This window comes from Sus scrofa, chromosome 7 (genome assembly GCF_054392235.1).
Source record: "Sus scrofa isolate SSC_HxYL_T2T_F1_AM1 chromosome 7, Sscrofa_HxYL_maternal_Yorkshire_Landrace_v2.0, whole genome shotgun sequence".
Lineage (NCBI taxonomy): Eukaryota > Metazoa > Chordata > Mammalia > Artiodactyla > Suidae > Sus > Sus scrofa.
Genome location: NC_139389.1, coordinates 121,479,734 through 121,499,657, shown reverse-complemented (window position 1 = coordinate 121,499,657; position 19,924 = coordinate 121,479,734). Strand labels below are relative to the sequence as shown.

General features: G+C 45.5%; 1 protein-coding gene across 3 annotated transcripts in view; it reads left to right on the top strand.

The window, feature by feature from the left end:
• PTPN21 (protein tyrosine phosphatase non-receptor type 21) overlaps nt 1-19,924 on the top strand; it is an 82,190-nt gene that overhangs the window by 44,047 nt on the left and 18,219 nt on the right. For all 3 annotated transcript variants that reach the window (XR_014811262.1, XM_003356769.5, XM_084969976.1), the window contains exons 6-12: nt 211-281; nt 2,620-2,707; nt 3,281-3,369; nt 5,095-5,182; nt 6,404-6,483; nt 15,231-15,291; nt 15,903-15,987. Coding sequence is in view for 2 of the 3 variants with exons in the window: in XM_003356769.5 (XP_003356817.3) it covers nt 211-281; nt 2,620-2,707; nt 3,281-3,369; nt 5,095-5,182; nt 6,404-6,483; nt 15,231-15,291; nt 15,903-15,987 (562 nt within the window). In the remaining variant the exon portion in view is untranslated. The remainder of the gene's footprint in view (nt 1-210; nt 282-2,619; nt 2,708-3,280; nt 3,370-5,094; nt 5,183-6,403; nt 6,484-15,230; nt 15,292-15,902; nt 15,988-19,924) is intronic.

The window sequence follows — 19,924 nt, the reverse complement described above, 5'->3', positions numbered from 1 at the left end:
ATTGAGAAGGCAGAACAAGTGCTTTGGCTCCTGAGCAGAAGCCACTTAATTCCTTAGAAAGCTCATGATTATTACATCCTTAAGCAAAGCTCCCACATATGAATACTAGTCCTAGTTTTGCCTGCTGGTGACAACAGTCAGTAGTATGAACTCTTCCTAAGAAATTTGGGTTACTCATTTACATCCTTAACTGCAGTATGTTTTCTTCAGGAGTGGTTACAAGATGAAAAAGTATTGGAAGAAGCAACCCAAAAAGTGGCCTTACTGCATCAGAAATACAGGTACCTCTGAGGAATGGAAATAGTGTAGAACTAATGCCTGTTGGAATTTGACCCATGCATTGACCATTCAGTTTGGAACTTAACTACTATTGCTGCAACTCCTGCCAGTTACAAGGAGCCCACCTTTGCAGAGCTCTCACTGTATGCCAAGGGCTCTTCTCAGCTCTCACCCATGTTAACTCTTTCATTATTCATGGTGGGTCATTGGCGATACTGAGAAAGTTGAGAGCAGCCAGTCACTGAAGGGTGCCCGTTCTTCACCCCACGTATTAAAGGTTTTGGAGGTGATCTTGTCCTGTGTAGATTAATGTAAGATTAGGGAGACTTGTGTTCTTTTGTGATGCAGGTCCCCACCACCCCACCCCACCTCTGGACCGATAATGACTGTCTTTGAAAGTGAATCTGTCTGTGCTGTCTGTAGGAAAAAAATCATTTCTAGAGAATGCTAGGTCTTACTCTAAACTGAATACCACACAGTTCCAAGTCCTTTGTATCATGAAATTCTTATAACCACTCTTTAAGGTAAATGTTATTCATCTCCTTACAGATTGGGAAAATCGAGTTCACAAAGACTAAATAACTTGCCCAAAGTTACATGTGGTAGAGGTGGGATTTGAACCCAGGTCTGTCTAATTATAACCTATCATCCCTTCCCATTAAAAATAACCTTTTGCCTTCGATCTGTCCCTACTCAAACCCATACAGTCACAAAAGATTAATCTTCCTAAAATATCACTTTCAACTCATCTCCCCTCTTCTCCTCAACATGTTCATGATTCTTTTCTTGCTTCCCACTAGCCTGAGTTCATTACCCGTGGGATTAAAGGTTTCCAACAAGTTGGTTAAATCCTGCCATTCCAGCTTTACCTTCTGCTGACCAAATGAACCCCCCCCCTTTTATTTCCAGCATAATCAACCCCTCAGGCACACATCCCTCTATCTTTTGTTATTTTCATCCATTTGTTTGTGCATCTCTTTAAAAGATAGGTTAGTATTTGTCTTTATGACTTACTTAGTATGAGAGTCTCTAGTTCCATATGATTCCACTTATATCTGGAATGTAATATTCGGCACAAATGAACCTTTCCACAGAAAAGAAACTCATGGACTTGAAGAACAGATTTGTGGTTGCCAAGGGGGAGGGGGAAGGCGTGGGATGGACTGGGATTCTGGGGTTAATAGGTGCAAACTATTGCCTTTGGAATGGATAAGCAATGCGATCCTGCTGTATAGCACTGGGAATTATATCTAGTCACCTATGGTGGAGCATGATAATGAGAGAAAAGAATGTATACATGTATGTGTGACTGGGTCACCTGCTGTACAGTAGAAAACGGACAGAACACTGTAAACCAGCTATAATAGAAAAAAATAAAAATCATTATAAAATTAAAAAAATAATTCATAGATAAAATAAGAAAAAAAAAGATAGGTTAGTGTTCTTATTCTCCTCTTTGAGGGAGAATGCTAGATGCTGTGGCACAGGGATAAACAGGACAGTGACCTGCCATCAAAGGATGTATTCCCGGCTTTGGAGTCTTAAGGGATAGGACAGGACAGCCCACTGTAATAGTAAGTGTAATACTCATGAAGTGTCCATAGAATGTGCTGGGGTCTGCACAGAGCAAGAGCGTCTGACTTCGACTCGGGGCAACCACAGAAGGTAACAAAGGGGCAGTGATAATTTAGGCTGAGTCTTGAAGGGTATTGGGGAATTGACCAGATGCCCAGGTGGGTGACAGGTATACCAGGAAGTGGGATGAGCATGTGCAAAAGCCCAGAGCTATGAGGGAACATGGTATGTAGTCCATGAAATGTGGAGTTTGTGATGGTCGCGGTGTGGGAGAGCAGCAGAAGATGAGGCTGGAGCGGCAAGTGTCCCTGCGGTTGAGTGCCCTCTTTACCCCCACTGCCTTCCTACCCACCCATCCTTGTAATTCTGTCACCGGAGCGCAAAAGGATTTCCATCTTCTAACCCTTCCTTCCAGCACTGACCACGTGGCATTTAGCACACACAGTGCCTAGTGTTGCCTCATACTTTGGTGGTTTAGGAAGAATTTGAGCTTTCACTGAAGATATTGTATTTGCCACGTTTTCACTCGCCTGCCTAAAGTACAAGGGATAGGATCTTGCATAACTAACCCTCAGCATTCAGCACAAGTGCTTTTGCATGTACTTGATCTTCCGTAAATACTGATGCCTTGAAATAACTAATTACAGATGCTTAGACACCGGAAATGTTTATAGTTTTCTGTTTTATGCCAAACTGACATGGGGGTTTTTTTGAGAAGTTTTTTTGTTTTGCGAACGATCTGACTGACCTCTCTTGGGGTTGCAGAGGGCTCACCGCTCCTGATGCTGAAATGCTCTACATGCAAGAGGTAGAGAGAATGGATGGCTACGGAGAAGAGAGCTACCCTGCCAAGGTGAGCATGGCCCCAGGACCCGGCTCCCCAGAGGTCATCTCAGTTTTACTGAAAATGTGAAAGCCAAGGCCCTTGTGACCAAAATTGTCTGTTTGTTTGCTTTTTAGGACCACACCCATGGCACATGGAAGTTCCCAGGTCAAGGGTCATTTCGGAGCCAGGGCTACCAGCCTATGCCACAGCCACAGCAATGCTGGATCCGAGCTGTGTCTGCAACCTACACCACAGCTCACGGCAACGCCAGATCCTAAACCCACTGAGTGAGGCCAGGGATTGAACCCGCACCCTCATGGATGCTAGTCGGGTTCTTAATCCACTGAGCTACCACAGGAATTCCATAACCAAAATTTGCTAGTAAAACACATTCCTGTTTTGGAATTTGTTTTTGGAAATGTTCCCGAAATAGAACTCCTTAAGGAGCCCAGGTGTTATTCGTGGTACCTGTTTACAGGCTCTTCCCCTTCAGCACTGGTCTGCTGAATACTGTGTCTCTGGCACACAGAGCAGGAAGGAGGTGTCGTTATGGTTCTTAGGCATCTGCTGCCCGAGTGTTTCTCTGCTCTCTCCTTTTAGGACAGCCAGGGCAGCGACATATCCATCGGAGCGTGCCTCGAAGGTATCTTTGTGAAACATAAGAATGGAAGGCCTCCTGTGGTATTCAGGTAGTTTTCTTACATCTTTCTGTGGCTCCTGTTGGTGATGTTTTTTAGTACCTGTGCTACATCGCTCACAAGCCAGTCTCTCCCAAGGCCTCGTTAGGAAATGGAAACATGCCCTTTCTGGAGTAAAACACCACCTGACGCAGTGGTTCTTTTTCTAAGATACTTTCTCCAAAATCACATTGCAGAACATAGTGCTTCTGAGGGTGGTCTGCCTATGAAATGCTTAAAAATATGTGACCCTTTTCTTATCATAGGGAGGCCCTTCTTTGTTTTGATGTGAATTTTTCATGTGAGCTCTGTTTCTAGGGCTATTTCTTGTGGAAAATCTAGGCCTTTCTCTGATTCTTGTTTTATCGAAATTCCTAAAATGTCAATATCAAAGCAAATTTCAGTTACTTTTTTTTTTTTTAGGGCCACACCCGCAGCGTATGGAAGTTCCCAGGCTAGGTGTCATTCATTAACCACTGAGCCCGGATGGGAACTCCCATACGGTTTTCTTTTTCTTTCTTTTTTGGTTGTGTCTGCAGCATGTGAAGTACCTGGGCCAGGGATGGAACCTGAGCCACAGTACTGAGAGTGCCGGATCCTTAACCCACCGATCCCTAAAATTATCCTGTTTACTATGACGCTAATACTCTCTAGGTTTAACAATGAAACACCAAATTACTGCAAGTGAATTTTATTTATTTAAATTAATTTAAATAAATCTAATATAGTGGAAAAGGATCAAGAGGGGTACATTTTTTTTCCTTCCCGACCTCTTTTTCCCTTTCACAAAATTATAGTTATGTGATAACATCTGAACATGATAAAGTACAGTCAGAAAGTTCAAGGTCGGAATTTGAATCCTGGGGAACACAGCCAGCGTTCACTCTTTGGGTTCCTAGCATTTGAATTGTATCCTCACCCTGCTTCACCAGCTTTTCAGAGCACCTCTCTTCTACTTTTGTGCCTTATTTTGCTCTGTATCGCTGCAGAACTGGAGTATTTGTTTCCTTCTATGTTCTCTCAGCCTCACCCTCTAGCTGTGTCCGTTCAAGGGCAGCATAATCCCTTACTGATCTTAGAGTCCTAGGTCCTACACAGTTTCAGGTATCATCATACTGGGTACCCTTTAAAATGTGTACTGAATGAATTAAGGAGGCACTGGCAATCAGCTGAGGGCAGGATCTTTGATCAAACTAGTCTGGCAAATAAGGATAAATAGACTTGAGATTTTTAAATATGCTGCCTTCATTTTAGTATGTAGGCATTGACTTTTTTGAACAATTTCTTAATTTTTTTTTTGCTTTTTAGGGCCACACCCATGGCATATGGAGGTTCCCAGGCTAGGGGTCGAATCGGAGCTACAGCTGCTGGCCTACACCACAGCCACAGCAACATGGGATCCGAGCTGCATCTGTGACCTACACCACAGCTCATGGGAACACTGGATCCTTAACCCACTGAGTGAGGCCAGGGATGGAACCTACAATGTCATGGTTCCTGGTAGGATTTGTTTCAGCCACGCCACGATGGGAACTCCTAGGTATTGACTTTTTGCAACTAGCTCTTGTCACTTCAATTAAAAAATGCATGCTAGCTGATTAAAGCAACTGTTTTGTTTCTAAAATAATTAACAAATAGTAGCTTATACATTAGGTTCAGAAAGGAAACTAGCATACATTCCTATAGCATTAAAAACATGAGCACTCACATTGCCGTTTTCAATTTGTTGTTCTTTAGGTGGCATGATATTGCTAACATGTCCCACAATAAGTCCTTTTTTGCATTAGAGCTGGCAAACAAAGAGGAGACCATCCAGTTTCAGACTGTGAGTAGCCACTGGGAATCTGCATAGAATTTTTTTCTCTGAAAGTTACCATTTCTGTGTGCGTGTTTGGGGTAGCATTAACATTATGGTATTTCATATTTTATAGAACATAAAATTTTATAACATTTTACAACATTTTTGCATAATAGCACTTAACAGTAAATACTGTTGAATGAATGAATAGGTCTTTGGCTAAATACTATCTGATTATGATGATCTTTTTTATTTTTTTCCTTTTTAAGGCTGCATCCATGGCATGTGGAAGTTTAGGCTTGGGGCTGAATTGAAGCCACAGCTGCCGGCCTATTCCACAGCCACAGCAATGCCAGATCCAAGCAGTGTCTGCGACCTACACTGCAGCTCATGGCAATGCTGGATCCTTAACCCACTGAGTGAGGCCAGGGATGGAACCCACATGCTACTGAGTACCAGTTGGTTTCGATACCGCTGAGGCACAACATGAACTCCCATGATGATCTTTTTTTTTTTTTTAAAATCTTTTTGCCTTTTCTTGGGCTGCTCCCGAGGCACATAGAGGTTCCCAAGCTAGGGGTTGAACCGGAGCTGTAGCCACTGGCCTACGCCAGAGCCACAGCAACGCAGGATCCCAGCTGTGTCTGCAACCTCTACCACAGCTCATGGCAACGCCGGATCCTTAACCCCCTGAGCGAGGCCAGGGATCAAACCCGCAACCTCATGGTTCCTAGTCGGATTCATTAACCACTGAGCCTCGACGGGAACTCCGAACTCCCATGATCATCTTGAAATTAAATTTAAGGGACTATTAAAGAGGGGAAAAAGTAAATACTGATATCTTAATTTCCACTGAGAAGTGAATAGCTCTATAGACATACTATTTCACAGTTTCTTTTATTTGCTTAACTAAGACAAGGAGTCACTGAGTCAAATGTTTTGTTTAAAAATGCCTTTGAGTACCTATTTGTCAATCATAAAATGACATTTTCATCAGTTGTCATTTTTAAACTATTTCATGTAAGAATCACAATGTTGAGCAGCTTTTTTTTTTTTTTATGGTCTTCATAATCTGAATCCTAATTCTAACGTTCATATCATGAGTGCAGTATTAGAAAATGAAAGAATCACAGTGTGTTAAAACGACTTTGATGTATTATGTCACCTAGTCCCGTCTTATTCTCAGATAAGTTCTTTTTCAAGTTGTGGATGTGCTTTCATTTACTTTATGCATGTTTCATTTCCTAGGAAGACCTGGAAACAGCGAAATACGTGTGGAGACTCTGCGTCGCGCGACACAAATTTTACCGACTGAATCAGTGTAGCCTGTAAGTATAGCCTGCTTCTGGGATCTGTAGGACACGATGCGTGCGAAAGTCTTCATCTACATCTTGAGCTCTAGAGAGGCAAATTTTAAAAAGATGCCATTTTAATAACAGTTTTATAACAGTCTCTGCTTTTGCATATGAAAATTTTCTTTCTTTTTTTTTTTTTTTTTTTGGTCTTTTGTCTTTTTCAGGGCCACACCCGTGGCATATGGAGGCTCCCAGGTTAGGGGTCCAATGGGAGCTGTAGTTGTTGGCCTTCGTCAGAGCCACAGCAACGCGGGATCTGAGTGAGCCGCGACTGCGACCCACACCACAGCTCACGGCCACGCTGGATCCTTAACCCACTGAGCAAGGCCAGGGATCGAACCCACAACCTCATGGTTCCTAGTCAGATTCGTTTCTGCTGCACCACGACGGGAATGCCTGAAAATTTTATTTCTTAATTTTTTTTAGCCTTAGCTTTGGACCAACCTCTAGTTACTATAGACATGCCTCTAAGATTTCTTTCAACTTGTCGCTAGAATTATTCTAATTCTTAAAAGCTAAAAGGGAATTTGTTTTTAACATTTCAAGTAATAAAAGATTATTCAGCTTTTCAAGCCATTTGCAGAACTCACACCCCCTTCTTCCTAATGTCCGTTTTTCTTAGAGCACATGGCTTTCCCCCTCTCTGCTGGATCGTTCCCATCAGGACACAGACAAGCTGTGATGTTTTACCTCCTTCCTTTCACGTGCCCTCTAGCCACGGCGCCGTATCTCTGTTCTCTTTCATAGCAGATTTCTTCAAAAGAGTTAGTAATCCTGCTCCCTTTCCTTCCTTCTACCCTGTTCCCCCTAAGCTCCCACACCACTGCCATCACTCATCAGAGTGACAGTGACCTTCATCTGGCCGTCATTTCAGGCATTTGTTCCACTGACTGCTGGGCAGCACTGAACCTCTGCCCGTCCCTTCCTCCTGGCACCTTGGCAACCAGGATCCTATCCTCTCCTGCTTTTCTTCTTTCTAGGCTTTTCTTTTCTTTTTATTTATTTATTTTATTATTATTATTATTATTATTATTTTTTTAGCTATTTCTTGGGCCGCTCCCACGGCATATGGAGGTTCCCAGGCTAGGGGTCGAATCGGAGCTGCAGCCACCGGCCTACGCCAGAGCCACAGCAACGCAGGATCCGAGCCGCGTCTGCAACCTACACCACAGCTCACGGCAATGCCGGATCCTTAACCCACTGAGGAAGGGCAGGGACCGAACCCGCAACCTCATGGTTCCTAGTCGGATTCGTTAACCACTGCGCCACGATGGGAACTCCCTCTTTTTAAATTTTATAGCCACATCTGCAGCGCGTGGAGATTCCCAGGCCAGTGATTGAATTCGAGCCACAGCTGCGACCTGTGCTGCAGCTGTGGCGGTGCTGGATCCTTGAACCTACTGCACTGGGCCGGAGCGCACACTGGTGCCTTTGCAGTGACTCGAGCCACTGCAGTTGGATTCTTATCCCACTGTCCATGGCGGGAACTTCTAGGCTATTTCTTCTCAGTCACCTCTGCTGGTTCAATCCTTGGACCTCTCCTATCTACACTGTTCTCTAGGGGATTCAGCTTAACCCTGACTTCAAAGTAGCAGCTCTATGATAAAAGTACACCGACTGCTCTTCTCCCTGTGCTCCTGACTCACACTTACCCTGTTGCCTACCTGACTTCTCCACCTGGGTGCTGAACAGGCCTCTCAAATTCCCTATGCCTAAAACCCCAAACTCTTGACTTGCTCCTCTTCTTTCGGCCCCAGAATCTGCTTCTTCCTGCTCTTTTCCGTTTTTACAGATGGCAGCACACCATAGGCACTCAGGCCTCAACCTAGGAGTCCTGCTTAATTCCTGTTTCTCCTTCATCCCACATGCAGTTCCTCCGCACACTGCCTGCTCTGCCTTCAAAATCTATCTAAATCTGATGATTGGTACCTTCTTCTTTTTTTTTTTTTTTTGTCTTTTTGCTATTTCTTGGGCCGCTCCCGCGGCATGTGAAGGTTCCCAGGCTAGGGGTCAAATCGGAGCTGTAGCCACCGGCCTGCGCAGAGCCACAGCAATGCTGGATCCGAGCCGCGTCTGCAACCTACACCACAGCTCACGGCAATGCCAGATCCTTAACCCACTGAGCAAGGGCAGGGACCAAACCCGCAACCTCATGGTTCCTAGTCGGATTCGTTAACCACTGCACCACGACGGGAACTCCGGTACCTTCTTAGCTGATAACTTAGTGCCGCAGTTCTCATCCAGCATACTGCTAGAGCCTTCTGGCTCTCCCTCACTGCACCTGCCCTGCCTGCGGCTTACTTTCCATCGTCAGCCAGAATCACCTTATTGCAGCGTGAGTCTGTCCTATTCATCTTCCTAAAACCCTGCACTGACATCCCATCATACTTCAAGGCACGAGGCCGCATGGGATTTGGTCCCTGCCTGGCCCCAGCCTTGTTTCCTTTACCCTCCTCCTCGCTCACCCCGTTCCAGCCGCACTAGCATCCTTCCTGATCTGTCCACATGTTTCTCCCTCCACCTGAATCCTTCTCCTCCGCGTCTTCACACGCTTGCTCCTGCTTCATCCCTGTCTCCTCAGAGGTGCCCTTCGCCCGAGAAGTTCCTGATCCCTCCCTGGCTGCCTGTTTCCCTCTATCCCTTTACCCTGTTGGTTTCCTCTTCGTGGTGCTAAGCACTTGAATTGTGTGCTTGTTTCCCTGCTGACTGTCTGCATCCCCTTGGGGCTCCGCTGCACTGCCAAGGACAACCCCTGTGTTCCCAGTGCCAAGCAAGGGCCTTGGCTACAGGTGGCCTCGGTGACTTTGCTAAATGAACCTACAGAAGCAAGAATTCAGTGCCCCGGTTTGGAATGCCGGTGGTGCTGTGGGACCCCTTGAGAGAAGGGTACCTCACCCGGGACCACCCAGTGAGGAAAGGCTTCCCAGCAAAATGGCAGCTGAAGTGAGACCTGGTTTCACTCCATCCCACCCCCCCTCGAAGCTGTCCTCTCCCCTCTGGCGCACTGCACCTGCTTCCATCGGGTCTACCTGCCCCGTCTCACCTGCTCTCGCCAGTCTCCTGGAGAGATGAGCAAGAGATGGAGCCCTGCTCTCAGTCATGGCCCAGGACCAGATCTGAGCCTGTTTCTCTCCCCAGCCTTCTTTAACCATTGGGCCAAGTACAGAGTCCTCTGACACTTTCCTGGGTCCACGTACCTAGCTGACCCTTCGTCCCGGCTCCTAGAACCATCTGTCCCTACTAGGCGGATGCCTCCTGTGGCCCCAGGTCTTTGCTGGAACATCCTTCCTCCTCTTCTCTGGCAGACTCTTCATCATTCTTCCAGATCCAGTTTCAGTGCTGCCCTGCACCATGCATTTAGTTTGCTTAGTCCTCAGTACCAGCTTGTAACCATAACTCTCTCTCTCTCTTTTTTTTTTTTTTTTTGGTCTTTTTAGGGCCACACCCACAGCACATGGAAATTCCCAGGCTAGGGGTCTAATCAGATGGTAGCTGCCAGCCTAAACCATAACCATAGCAGCATAGGATCTTAGCTGTATCCGCAACCTACACCATACACAGCCCATGGCAATGCTGGATCCTTAGCCCACTGAGCGAGGCCAGGGATCAGACTCGCGTCCTCATGACACTAGTTGGGTTCATTACCTCTGAGCCATGATGGGAACTTGTGTAACTGTAATTCTAATTCAGTAAATGCTTTCTCTGTGTGAAGCATTATGCTGAGAGCCTTTATCTCCTCTAATGTTTACAGCAAAGATGTGGTACAGTTACTGTTGCCTGTTTGCAGATGAAGTTGTGGAGACTTAGAGAGAGGAGGCACGCTCCTGCCATAGAACTAGTAATTGAGGGAGTTCCTGTTGTGGCGCAGTGGTTAACGAATCCGACTAGGAACCATGAGGTGGCGGGTTCAATCCCTGGCCTCACTCAGTGGGTAAAGGATCTGGCGTTGCTGTGAGCTGTGGTGTAGGTCGCAGACGCAGCTCAGATCCCACATTGCTGTGGCTCTGGCATAGGCCGGTGGCTACAGCTCCAATTAGACCCCTAGCCTGGGAACCTCCATATGCCATGGGAGCAGCTCTAGAAAAGGCAAAAAGACAAAAAAAAAAAAAAAAAAAAAAAAAAAAGAACTAGAAGTTGAGAGCAGAAAGGCAGAAGCTGGGGCTGCAGTCACCACGCTAGACTGTCAGCGTGTCGTGGGTCTGCTGTTTTGATGAGGATAGAACAGGTGTGTCTTGTCCGCTGGCCCCCCTCCAGGACAGGGCATCCTCTCATGCATCTTCCTGCCCAGGTGTCTGGCGGGGCTCCTCGAGTGAGAGGGCTTAGCCAGCGACAGAAGCCCGAGTGTGATAGTGGTTGGAGTAGGAGGGAAGGAGAGACCTTTTTCTCCTTGTTGGTTTCCTTTTATTACTGATTATAAGTCAGGGAGGAGGGGGGAAGGACATTTCTTTCCTTGGGGCTAGGAAAGAAGAGGAAAGGCTGTGAGGTGCTTTCTGTTTTACAGGGACCCAGGGTGTGAAAAAACTCTGGTTAGGAGCAATAGTGCAAATAAAAAGAGGCAGGCCTATCTTTGGGATGCATGAAGGAAAAGAAAAGGACATGACCTGGGAACTAGCTAAAGATTAGCACTTAGCACCCCTGCCCCCACGATTGTGTTTTTGTGTGAGACCCATTGCAGGTTGGCTGATGGGGGGGGGGTTGGAAAACATTAATGGACACAGGTGGGGTGGGGGGGTGGGCAGTACTCCTGCTTTCTGGGTGGTGGTGGGAAGCTTCCTCTGCTGGCTGCCTGGCTTGGAGATCTGGGTACATTTGTATACGAAAGTGCTTCCCCCTAGTGGCTACAGTCGGTGGTGCCAGGATTGCTGCATTTGGGGCTCCTCTGGGCTGGCCTGCTTACTTACCCAACCATGGGTGGCAATATTTTTTATGCAGAAGTGTGCTCTGCATAAAGCAGTGGATAGGCAATCATTGGACCACAGCCTTTTCATAAATTTAAAGCCTTTCATAAGTTTAAGAGTGTTCATAATATTGAGCCATCATTACTTAATCTCAGTTCATTCTTTTTCTTCAAAATAATGGCGAATCAGTCATTTTGAATAAACCATAAAATGTTTCCAGGAGTTCCCGTCGTGGCTTAGTGGTTAATGAATCCGACTAGGTTGCAGGTTCAATTCCTGGTCTTGCTCAGTGGGTTAAGGATCCAGCATTGCTGTGAGCTATGGTGTAGGTCAGAGATGTGGCTTGGATCTGGTGTTGCTGTGGCTCTGGCATTGGCTGGCCACTACAGCTCCAATTGGACTCCTAGCCTGGAAACCTCCATATGCCACTGGAGCAGCCCAAGAAATGGCAAAAAGACAAAAAAAAAAAAAAAGTTTCCAGTGAGCATCTGTATTGGTGGTTAATACTATTTTTTTTTTTTTTTTTTTTTTTGCACAGTACCACCTGGTAATGATGTTACAGTTAAGAAGGAAAACAATTTTTTGATGTGGAAAATGACTAGGTCTTAGAAATCTCATTTTTAAAAAATATTGCTGTTTATCACCAAACATAAATAAAGCCATTTATATTAGATCTTCAGTTGCATATATTATGTTTATCTAAGGAAAATGAGTGTTTTTAAAATGAAATTGTGTTTGAGATATTTTCCACATTTTGTTTTTAATCTCTGTACATCTAGTAGATGATGGAAGTCCATTTTCACGAACTCTTCCTATGTAATTATAAATTTATGATGGACGATAATCCATTTCACGTTGTGGGAGGTGCATGTAGTGCCTGTTCCCCAGGTGAAGGACATGAATTCTTAGCTGTTAATATTTTGATGGGTAATAAGACCGAAAATAACTCTTTTTTTTTGTCTTTTTAGGGCTGCACCCATGGCACATGGAAGTTCCCAGGCTAGGGGTCGAATCGGAGCTGCAGCTGCCAGCCTATGCCACAGCCACAGCACCACCAGATCCGGGCTGCATTCTGCTTATTTGCCATGTGACCGGGAGCAATTTACATTATCTAAGTATCAGTTTCCTCATCTGTAAAATCAGAATAATAACCAGCCTCCCTTATGGGGCTGGTGTTTGGATTCCAGGAGGTAATCATGTACAGCCTTTAGCACTGTTTCAATAAGTAATATCATCTGTTTTACTTGGGCGGACTAGCAGCCTTTTCTTACTTTGTTTTCTCCAGGACACACATTCCAGTGTTGTTGTTTTTCTTTCCCCGCAAAGACCTTCAGCTGTCTCATTTTTAGCAGCAACCATCAGCATAGTAACTGCCCCAAAACACAACCAGCAGTTACACCATCCTCCCTTGTGTACTAAGCTAAGCTGTCTCCATCCTGGGTGCTGCCAGCAAGGTGTCAAAATAGTGTGGGAGTTGCCGCCTGTGCTTCTAAGCTCTGCATCCTTGGATTTTGTGTTCAGTATACTTAAGTTTATTTCTGCTCCCAGCTGGACATGTTGGGGGATTCTGTCAGCAACCTTTCTGTCCATCTCTGAATTTTGAATTTGTAGTACTTTAAAAGCTTGGTCAGGAGTCCCCGTCATGGTACAGCGGAAAGGAATCCGACTAGGAACTGTGAGGTTGCGGGTTCAATCCCAGGCCTCGCTCAGTGGGTTAAGGATCTGGTGTTGCTGTGAGCTGTGGTGTAGGTCACAGACGCGGCTTGGATCCCGTGTTGCTGTGTCTGGCATAGGCTGGCAGCAACAGCTCTGATTAGACCCCTAGCCTGGGAACCTCCATATGCTGCAGGTGCGGCCCTATAAAGACAAAAGACAAAAAAAAAAAAAAAAGTTTGGTCAATCTAGTGAGTCCCTGACCTAAATATAAACTTCAAAGGACCCAGTTTGCCTAAACCTAGCATTGACAATGGGGAATAAACAAAGGGAAAGCAAACTTTTAGGCTACCAAATGCAGTGTCTTTAAATTCTGGACACTAATTTTAAAAATATATTAATGTGCAGTTAGGGAGTGTTTTTAAAAAAGTCCCAATTGATGCAGGTATTTTTGCATTTTGAATTAATATCTATTTTATTATTGTTGTGTAACAATTACTGGCAGAATGGGAAGCCTCCTTTGGGAAAGAAACATATATTCTTCAGTAGTCTTAATATTCCAGTGATAATAAAAGGAAATTATTAAAGAAAGCATTTGATCAAAAAAGTCAACTCGTGAAAGGAATTATAGCTACCTGATAGGCTCCTCATAAGCAGTAATTTTCTTTTATCTCAAAAATCTTGTCAAAATTAGCTAGTAATATTTAGGGTTTGAATGTAAGAAATTAGTGTTAGGAATGTGAGTTTATGAGACACGAGGCTTGATATTATGATAAATTTACTGATTAAATGGAATGAGTGTTCACTTTGTGATTATGGATTTTCTAGTAATTGGTCCTTAGAACACTATAACCAAGGGTCACAGAATATTTTGTCATCAGTAATTACATGTCACATAAGCTCATGAGCCAGGAATAGATGATCAAAGTTTAAGTGCTTTGACAAAGTTATGTCATTAACAAAGCCAAGAATCCCATGTGTTTAGCTGCCTAGACCTTATTTGCGATAAAACCATGCAAAAACAACAAAAAATCCCTGCCTCTGTTGAAAAATGATAGGATTACAAAAGGACTTTTCCGTTTCTTGTTTATGACCTACTTTTATTCAAAGATGGAGCTTGCTGTGAATAGCTTAAAAATCTCAGATTATCTGAGAGATGTCAGTTGGCACTCCTTAACATTCAAATTGTGTTTTTTAAAAAAGAAAACAGGATTCTTACAAAGAAAGGTAAATGGATTTACCCCAGCCCCACTGAACCAATTTTCCAACTCTCTTTGCTTTCTGTATCTAGTTCCGCAGAGGATATATAGATTCTTAAGTTTCCAAAGTTAGAAACTGATCTCTTCATCATGTTTGTAGTCTGCGGTTAACAGGCTCTTCATCAAAGGCGCCTCCCATCGCTTCTGGCCCTCAGGCTGGCAGTTGATGGTCACTCCTCAGGACTGCGAATGGAGGTGGTTAGTGCCACGACGGGCCCATAGGAGAGATGCATTTGCACTGAACCTTGCTTCCCTCAGGATGAATTTGTGGCCCCCTAGCCTGGCCTCATTTCTTCTCTTTGTGTTCACTCCAGAGCTTCTACCTGGACAGACCAGGGAAGGTTACGCCTGCCCACACCTCTGGTAGTCCAGGTGATGGATGCTCTATGAGGCTCAAATCCCAGAGTGGATCCGGGGGTGTGGGCAGCAGGAAAGGGTCAAGGCCCCAGAGACAGAGAATCTCTTTTCTTTTCTTTAATTTAGAATTAGTCTGTCTTTTGGTTTAGAAGATGTATCATTTTACCTTTTTTTTTTTTTTTTTTTTTTTTTTTTCTTTTGTCTTTTTTGCCATTTCTTGGGCTGCTGCCATGGCATGTGGAGGTTCCCAGGCTTGGGGTCTAATCAGAGCTGTAGCTGCCGGCCTACCCCAGAGCCACAGCCACGCGGGATCCGAGCTGCATCTGCGACCTACACCACAGCTCATGGCAACGCCAGATCCTTAACCCACTGAGCAAGGCCAGGGATCAAACCCACCACCTCATGGTTCCTAGTCGGATTCATTAACCACTGAGCCACGACGGGAACTCCTCATTTTACCTTTTTATTAACTTATTTTTGTAGAACTAGGAAGGTTATGTGTATATGAGCATATATATATATGCTCTTCTCAAACACGTGTCTTATTTTATAGGCAAACTCAGCCCGTCATAGTGAACCCAATTAGGAGGAGGTCTTCCTCAAGGATGTCTCTGGTAAGAAAGAAGGAAAAATAGCATTGCTTTCTTCTCTTTTAGTGATGTCATCTTCCCTGATAAAATCTGCTTTTAGCAGTGGTGATTTTCAGTTTGAACTATGACAGCGTGCTGATACTTGATCAAAGAAATGGTGGTTTTCCATAGGTGAAGCCTAATATTTATATAATATATACATAATTACACATACTTAAGTATTAGGTTCAACCTAATATTAAAAATTTTAACTGTTAGCTGGGAGTAAGCAGAAATTAGTAGATATGTGATTTTGCCTAAGAAGGTTAAATTTGCTACATATAAGCTTCTTATATTCCGTTTTTTATACAGGAATTCAGGAAATTTGTGTCTTTTCCTTTTTTGCTCTTAGGTCTTGGATGCACCTTGTTTTCTTGTGCTGTCCGATGTCTGACGTCAGTGCCCAGGGCTTGGCCTGGCCATTCTGGGCAACACTGAAAAGCTACCGAGTCTTCATATTTATTTTTCGTATATAAAATACATTTGGCTCCTGTAGAAGTTTTTTTAGTGGAGAGAAAGAAAGCAGCAGAGAATTACTTTGCATATATTACATAGGCAATGTGTTTTAACCCTATTTCCAACTTTCCATTTCTTAGCCTAAACCCCAGCCCTATGTGATGGCTCCCCCGCCCCAGCTGCATTATAACGGACACTATACAGAACCATACACTTCTTCCCAAGGTAAAGTACACTATTTCTGAAATGCCTTGCAAAATTATTATAATGTGAATAAATCATGAAGACGTGGCGATCTTGAAGCCAGAATAGTTTTTGGCGGAAGTTATGTCATTGTCGTGTTTATAGCCAACCTGGATTCACAGAAGAAGCTGCCATTAGAGTCAGTTTTTTGGACACGGGGCGAAAATACGTATTACCCATTCTGATGCTCAGGAGTTCCCACTGTGGTGCAGTGGAAATGAATCCAACTAGTAACTATGAGTTGCAGGTTCGATCCCTGGCCTCGCTCAGTGGGTTAAGGATAGGGTGTTGCCACGAGCTGTGGTGTAGGTTGTAGACGCGGTTTGGATCCTTCATTGCTGTGGCTGTGGGGTAGGCCAGCAGCTGAAGTTCTGATTCGACCCCTAGCCTGGGAACCTCCATGTGCTGCAGGTGCAGCTCTTAAAAGCCAAAAAAAAAAAGTTTTTTTTTGATGCTCAAATTTGTTCCCAAATCTGGCCCATGGGCGCTCCTTCAGGCTGGCTCCCATGTCCTGTTAATACGCCCCCAGTAGCCTGTGAGTGCTTTCTTGCTTTCCAGCCCAAGATGTCCCAGGCTCCTTTTGTTTTTTTCCTTGCCTGAGACCTTCTCATTATTTTTATTTACTTACGTTTATCTTTCACATGATGAGCATAGGGCACTGTATTTAGGATGTGCCTCTGAAGCTGAATCTCCAGCTTTCATTTTGCAGACATCTCCTCTATTCTGTGTACAGGGCTCTCCTGTGAGGGCTGAGGAGATTTATGCAGAGAAGTAATTCCACATGGTAAGCAGCTTAGAATCTGGTGGTGGGGGATAAGACAAGTGTATAAATAACTTGAATACGGAGAACGTGATGAGAGCAAGCAACTGTGTCTTTCAGTGGCAGAAAGACTTGTGCCGGAGAGGCTGAGAAGGGTTTTTTGGACCTCGAAAGATAGGTGAATTTCCATAGGTAGAGGGAGAGGCGGGCTTCTGATTGGGATCGCTGCTCCTGGCTTTGCGGGGGCTGGGGAATGCTGTGGCACAGAGCGGGGTCAAGGTTTCTGGACTTGCTTCCTCCGGGAACCGTGGGACATGTTTGGTGGCGATGCATTATTGGTGCCGAGGCTTGTATGTAAGGGGAGCCTTTCCGTGCAGTGAGGTGGGCAGGAGGGGATGGGTTTGGGTGTGGGTTCCCATAGTGCCCACCTCCGGATGCTTTTACCTTCTTCACTACCTCCCACGCTGCTCTCATCTGGTTTTGCCCCCCTTAGCACCCCCTACGTGTGGGAAAAGGCTCTTCTCTCTGCAGTGTTTGTGTTTTTTTGCTGGTCATCTCTTTTCCACCATCTGCAAGCATCCTGCTATTTTTTTTCCCTCCTTGCTCTCCAAACTGCAGTTTGAATTTTCTTTTTCTTTTGTTTTCCACCCCACTTCTGAGAGTGATACCTGGGCACCGCTTCTGTTTGTGGGTTACTTCTTGACCCCCCCCCCCGCCTTTGCTTCTCTGTTGAAGCTGCCCTGTCACAGGTCCCCAGCACCCCACACATCCTCCTTCCCTTCAGAGATCAAGTGTTCTATCCTCCTGAAAAACTGCTCTCACAGTGCACTGGGTTCTTCCGCCTGCAGTACCATCGCTGTTCTCTGCTCCGAAGGTCTGCCCATTTGCTGCACCCCCCTCGTATCAGAGTTCATCAAAGATGACTGTCACCCCGTTATTTCCCACCCCTTTATGACTCCTGTGCCCTGGCCCCACATTTCATCTGACAGTTGTTGGGGCAGTTTAGGGAGCTACCACCGCATGTGAGCCCTCAGCCAAGTACCTGGCTGAGTGGGATGCCCTTAGCCAATGGTGGCAGCTGTTTCAGGTTGCTGCAAACTAACGTAGCACATTTGAGTTCATTGCTCTTCTCCATAAACCAGTCCCTTTTCCCACATTCCTTCCTTTTTCTTTATGATGAAGTCGCTCTCCTGGGCACTTGGATTCTAAACTGAATGTAAATTTTCTTTTCTCTTTTTCTTTTCAACACCCAGACAGTTAATTACAAATCCTGTTGCCTTTTTTTTTTTTTTTTTTTTTTGATCTTTTTAGGGCCTCACCTGCGGCATGTGGAGGTTCCCAGGCTAGGGTCTAATATGAGCTGTAGCTGCCGGCCACAGGCACAGCCATAGCAACTCCAGATCCAAGCCACATCTGCGACTTATACCACGCTCATGGCAACGCCAGATCCTTGACCCACTGAGTGAGGCCAGGGATCAAACCCGCAACCTCAGGGTTCCTAGTCGGATTCATTTCCGCTGTGCCATGATGGGAACTCCAAATCCTGTTGCTTCTAATTAACTTCATGTAACATCTCTTCCATGTCCCCTTCTCCCTGTCCCTTTGCTCCTGATCCAATCTGATCCTTTTATTGTTTTAAACCCTCTCATTAGTTATTGCATCACAGGAGCTGATATCTTCAGGCCCACCCTCTCTGGTCATCTGAACTCAGCGGCTGGGCTCATCTCATCCCATTTCCCTGATGACTGTCGCTTTGTAGAGTTTTCAGCCTTCTCTGCCATGTTCCTTCATGCTGCTTTCCCCGTCTTATTCCCCTCTGTTCTGTACCCCACTCCAGCTACCTGCTACCCCAAACTGAGCGTGTTCTCTCATCTCCCAGCTCTGCCCACACTGCTCTGTCAGCCACAGTGCCCTTGTCCCATGCACCCTCCTGCACGTACACTTCTGACTAGTCCGGATGGGCAAGATTGTGCTGTGGAGACAAACAATTCTGAACTCTCAGTGGCTTACACAGGAGAGCTTGCACAGGTTACCTGTCCGCCATGCACTGGCAGGAGGGCACTGATCCATGTCAGCCTGCTTCAGGGGCTCAGGCTGGGGGACCCTTTCCTTCTGGAATGTTGGTCAGGGTGGCAGGGGGACGGAAGCATGGAAATTGGTTCCGTGCCCTCTGCTCACTTTCTCTTGACTGTTACTTGTCGCATGTCTGTGCCTGCCATCCGGAGGTGAGGAGGTGTGATTCTGTGTATGCCCAGGGGTAAAGAGCCGGGCTACTGATGAAACCCCTGCCACCTACCCTGCAAGGACCGCCCCTCCTCCCCCAGCCGAATGCCATAATTTCTGAGGTGGTTCTTGATCTTCTCCCTGTACACGTCAGCTCAGCCCAAGCTGGAAGTTGTCCTTCCCTTCTCCAGACTCCTGTAACACTGATCTCCTGCAGCCGTGACACTGCTTCCTTGGATTCTGGTGATTTCTGTACATACCTCTTCCTTTTTATTTGTCTGGATTCCAGTCATTTTCCCCCATTAGTTCTTAGCATAGTCTTTTACACCTAAATGAATGGTCTGTGGGATGCCCAGAGGAGCCTGGAGACAGAGAGGCCGCGTAGGCGGGTATTCTGCTAGTCTAGACAGGCTTGGAGGCAGGCTGAGCTATGACAGCAGGGAGGCGCGGGGGAGTCATAGACTGAGATTGCAGCATGTTCCAGATACCTGAAAAGGATAAGGATGAGGAAGCATTGTGTGTCAACAGGAAGGACACAGTGATGCATTCAAGGCCCATTTCTTTTTTTTTTTTTTTTTTTTTTTGTCTTTTTAGGGCTGCACCAGTGGCCTATGGAGGTTCCCAGGCTAGGGGTCCAATCGGAGCTGTAGTTGCTGGCCTATACTACAGCCACAGCAACGCCAGATCTGAGCCGAGTCTGCAACCTACACTGCAGCTCACGGCAATGCTGGATCCTTAACCCACTGAGTGAGGCCAGGGATCGAACCGGCAACCTCATGGTTCCTAGTCGGATTGGTTTCTGTTGCACCACGACAGGAACTCCCGAAGGCCTGTTTCTTCATGGCTGTGAGGGCCACCAGAATAAAGTCCATCTGTAAGACTGTGGTATATTCATTTTGATAATCAGTTGTCACTTAAAACCATCATGGAGCTTTC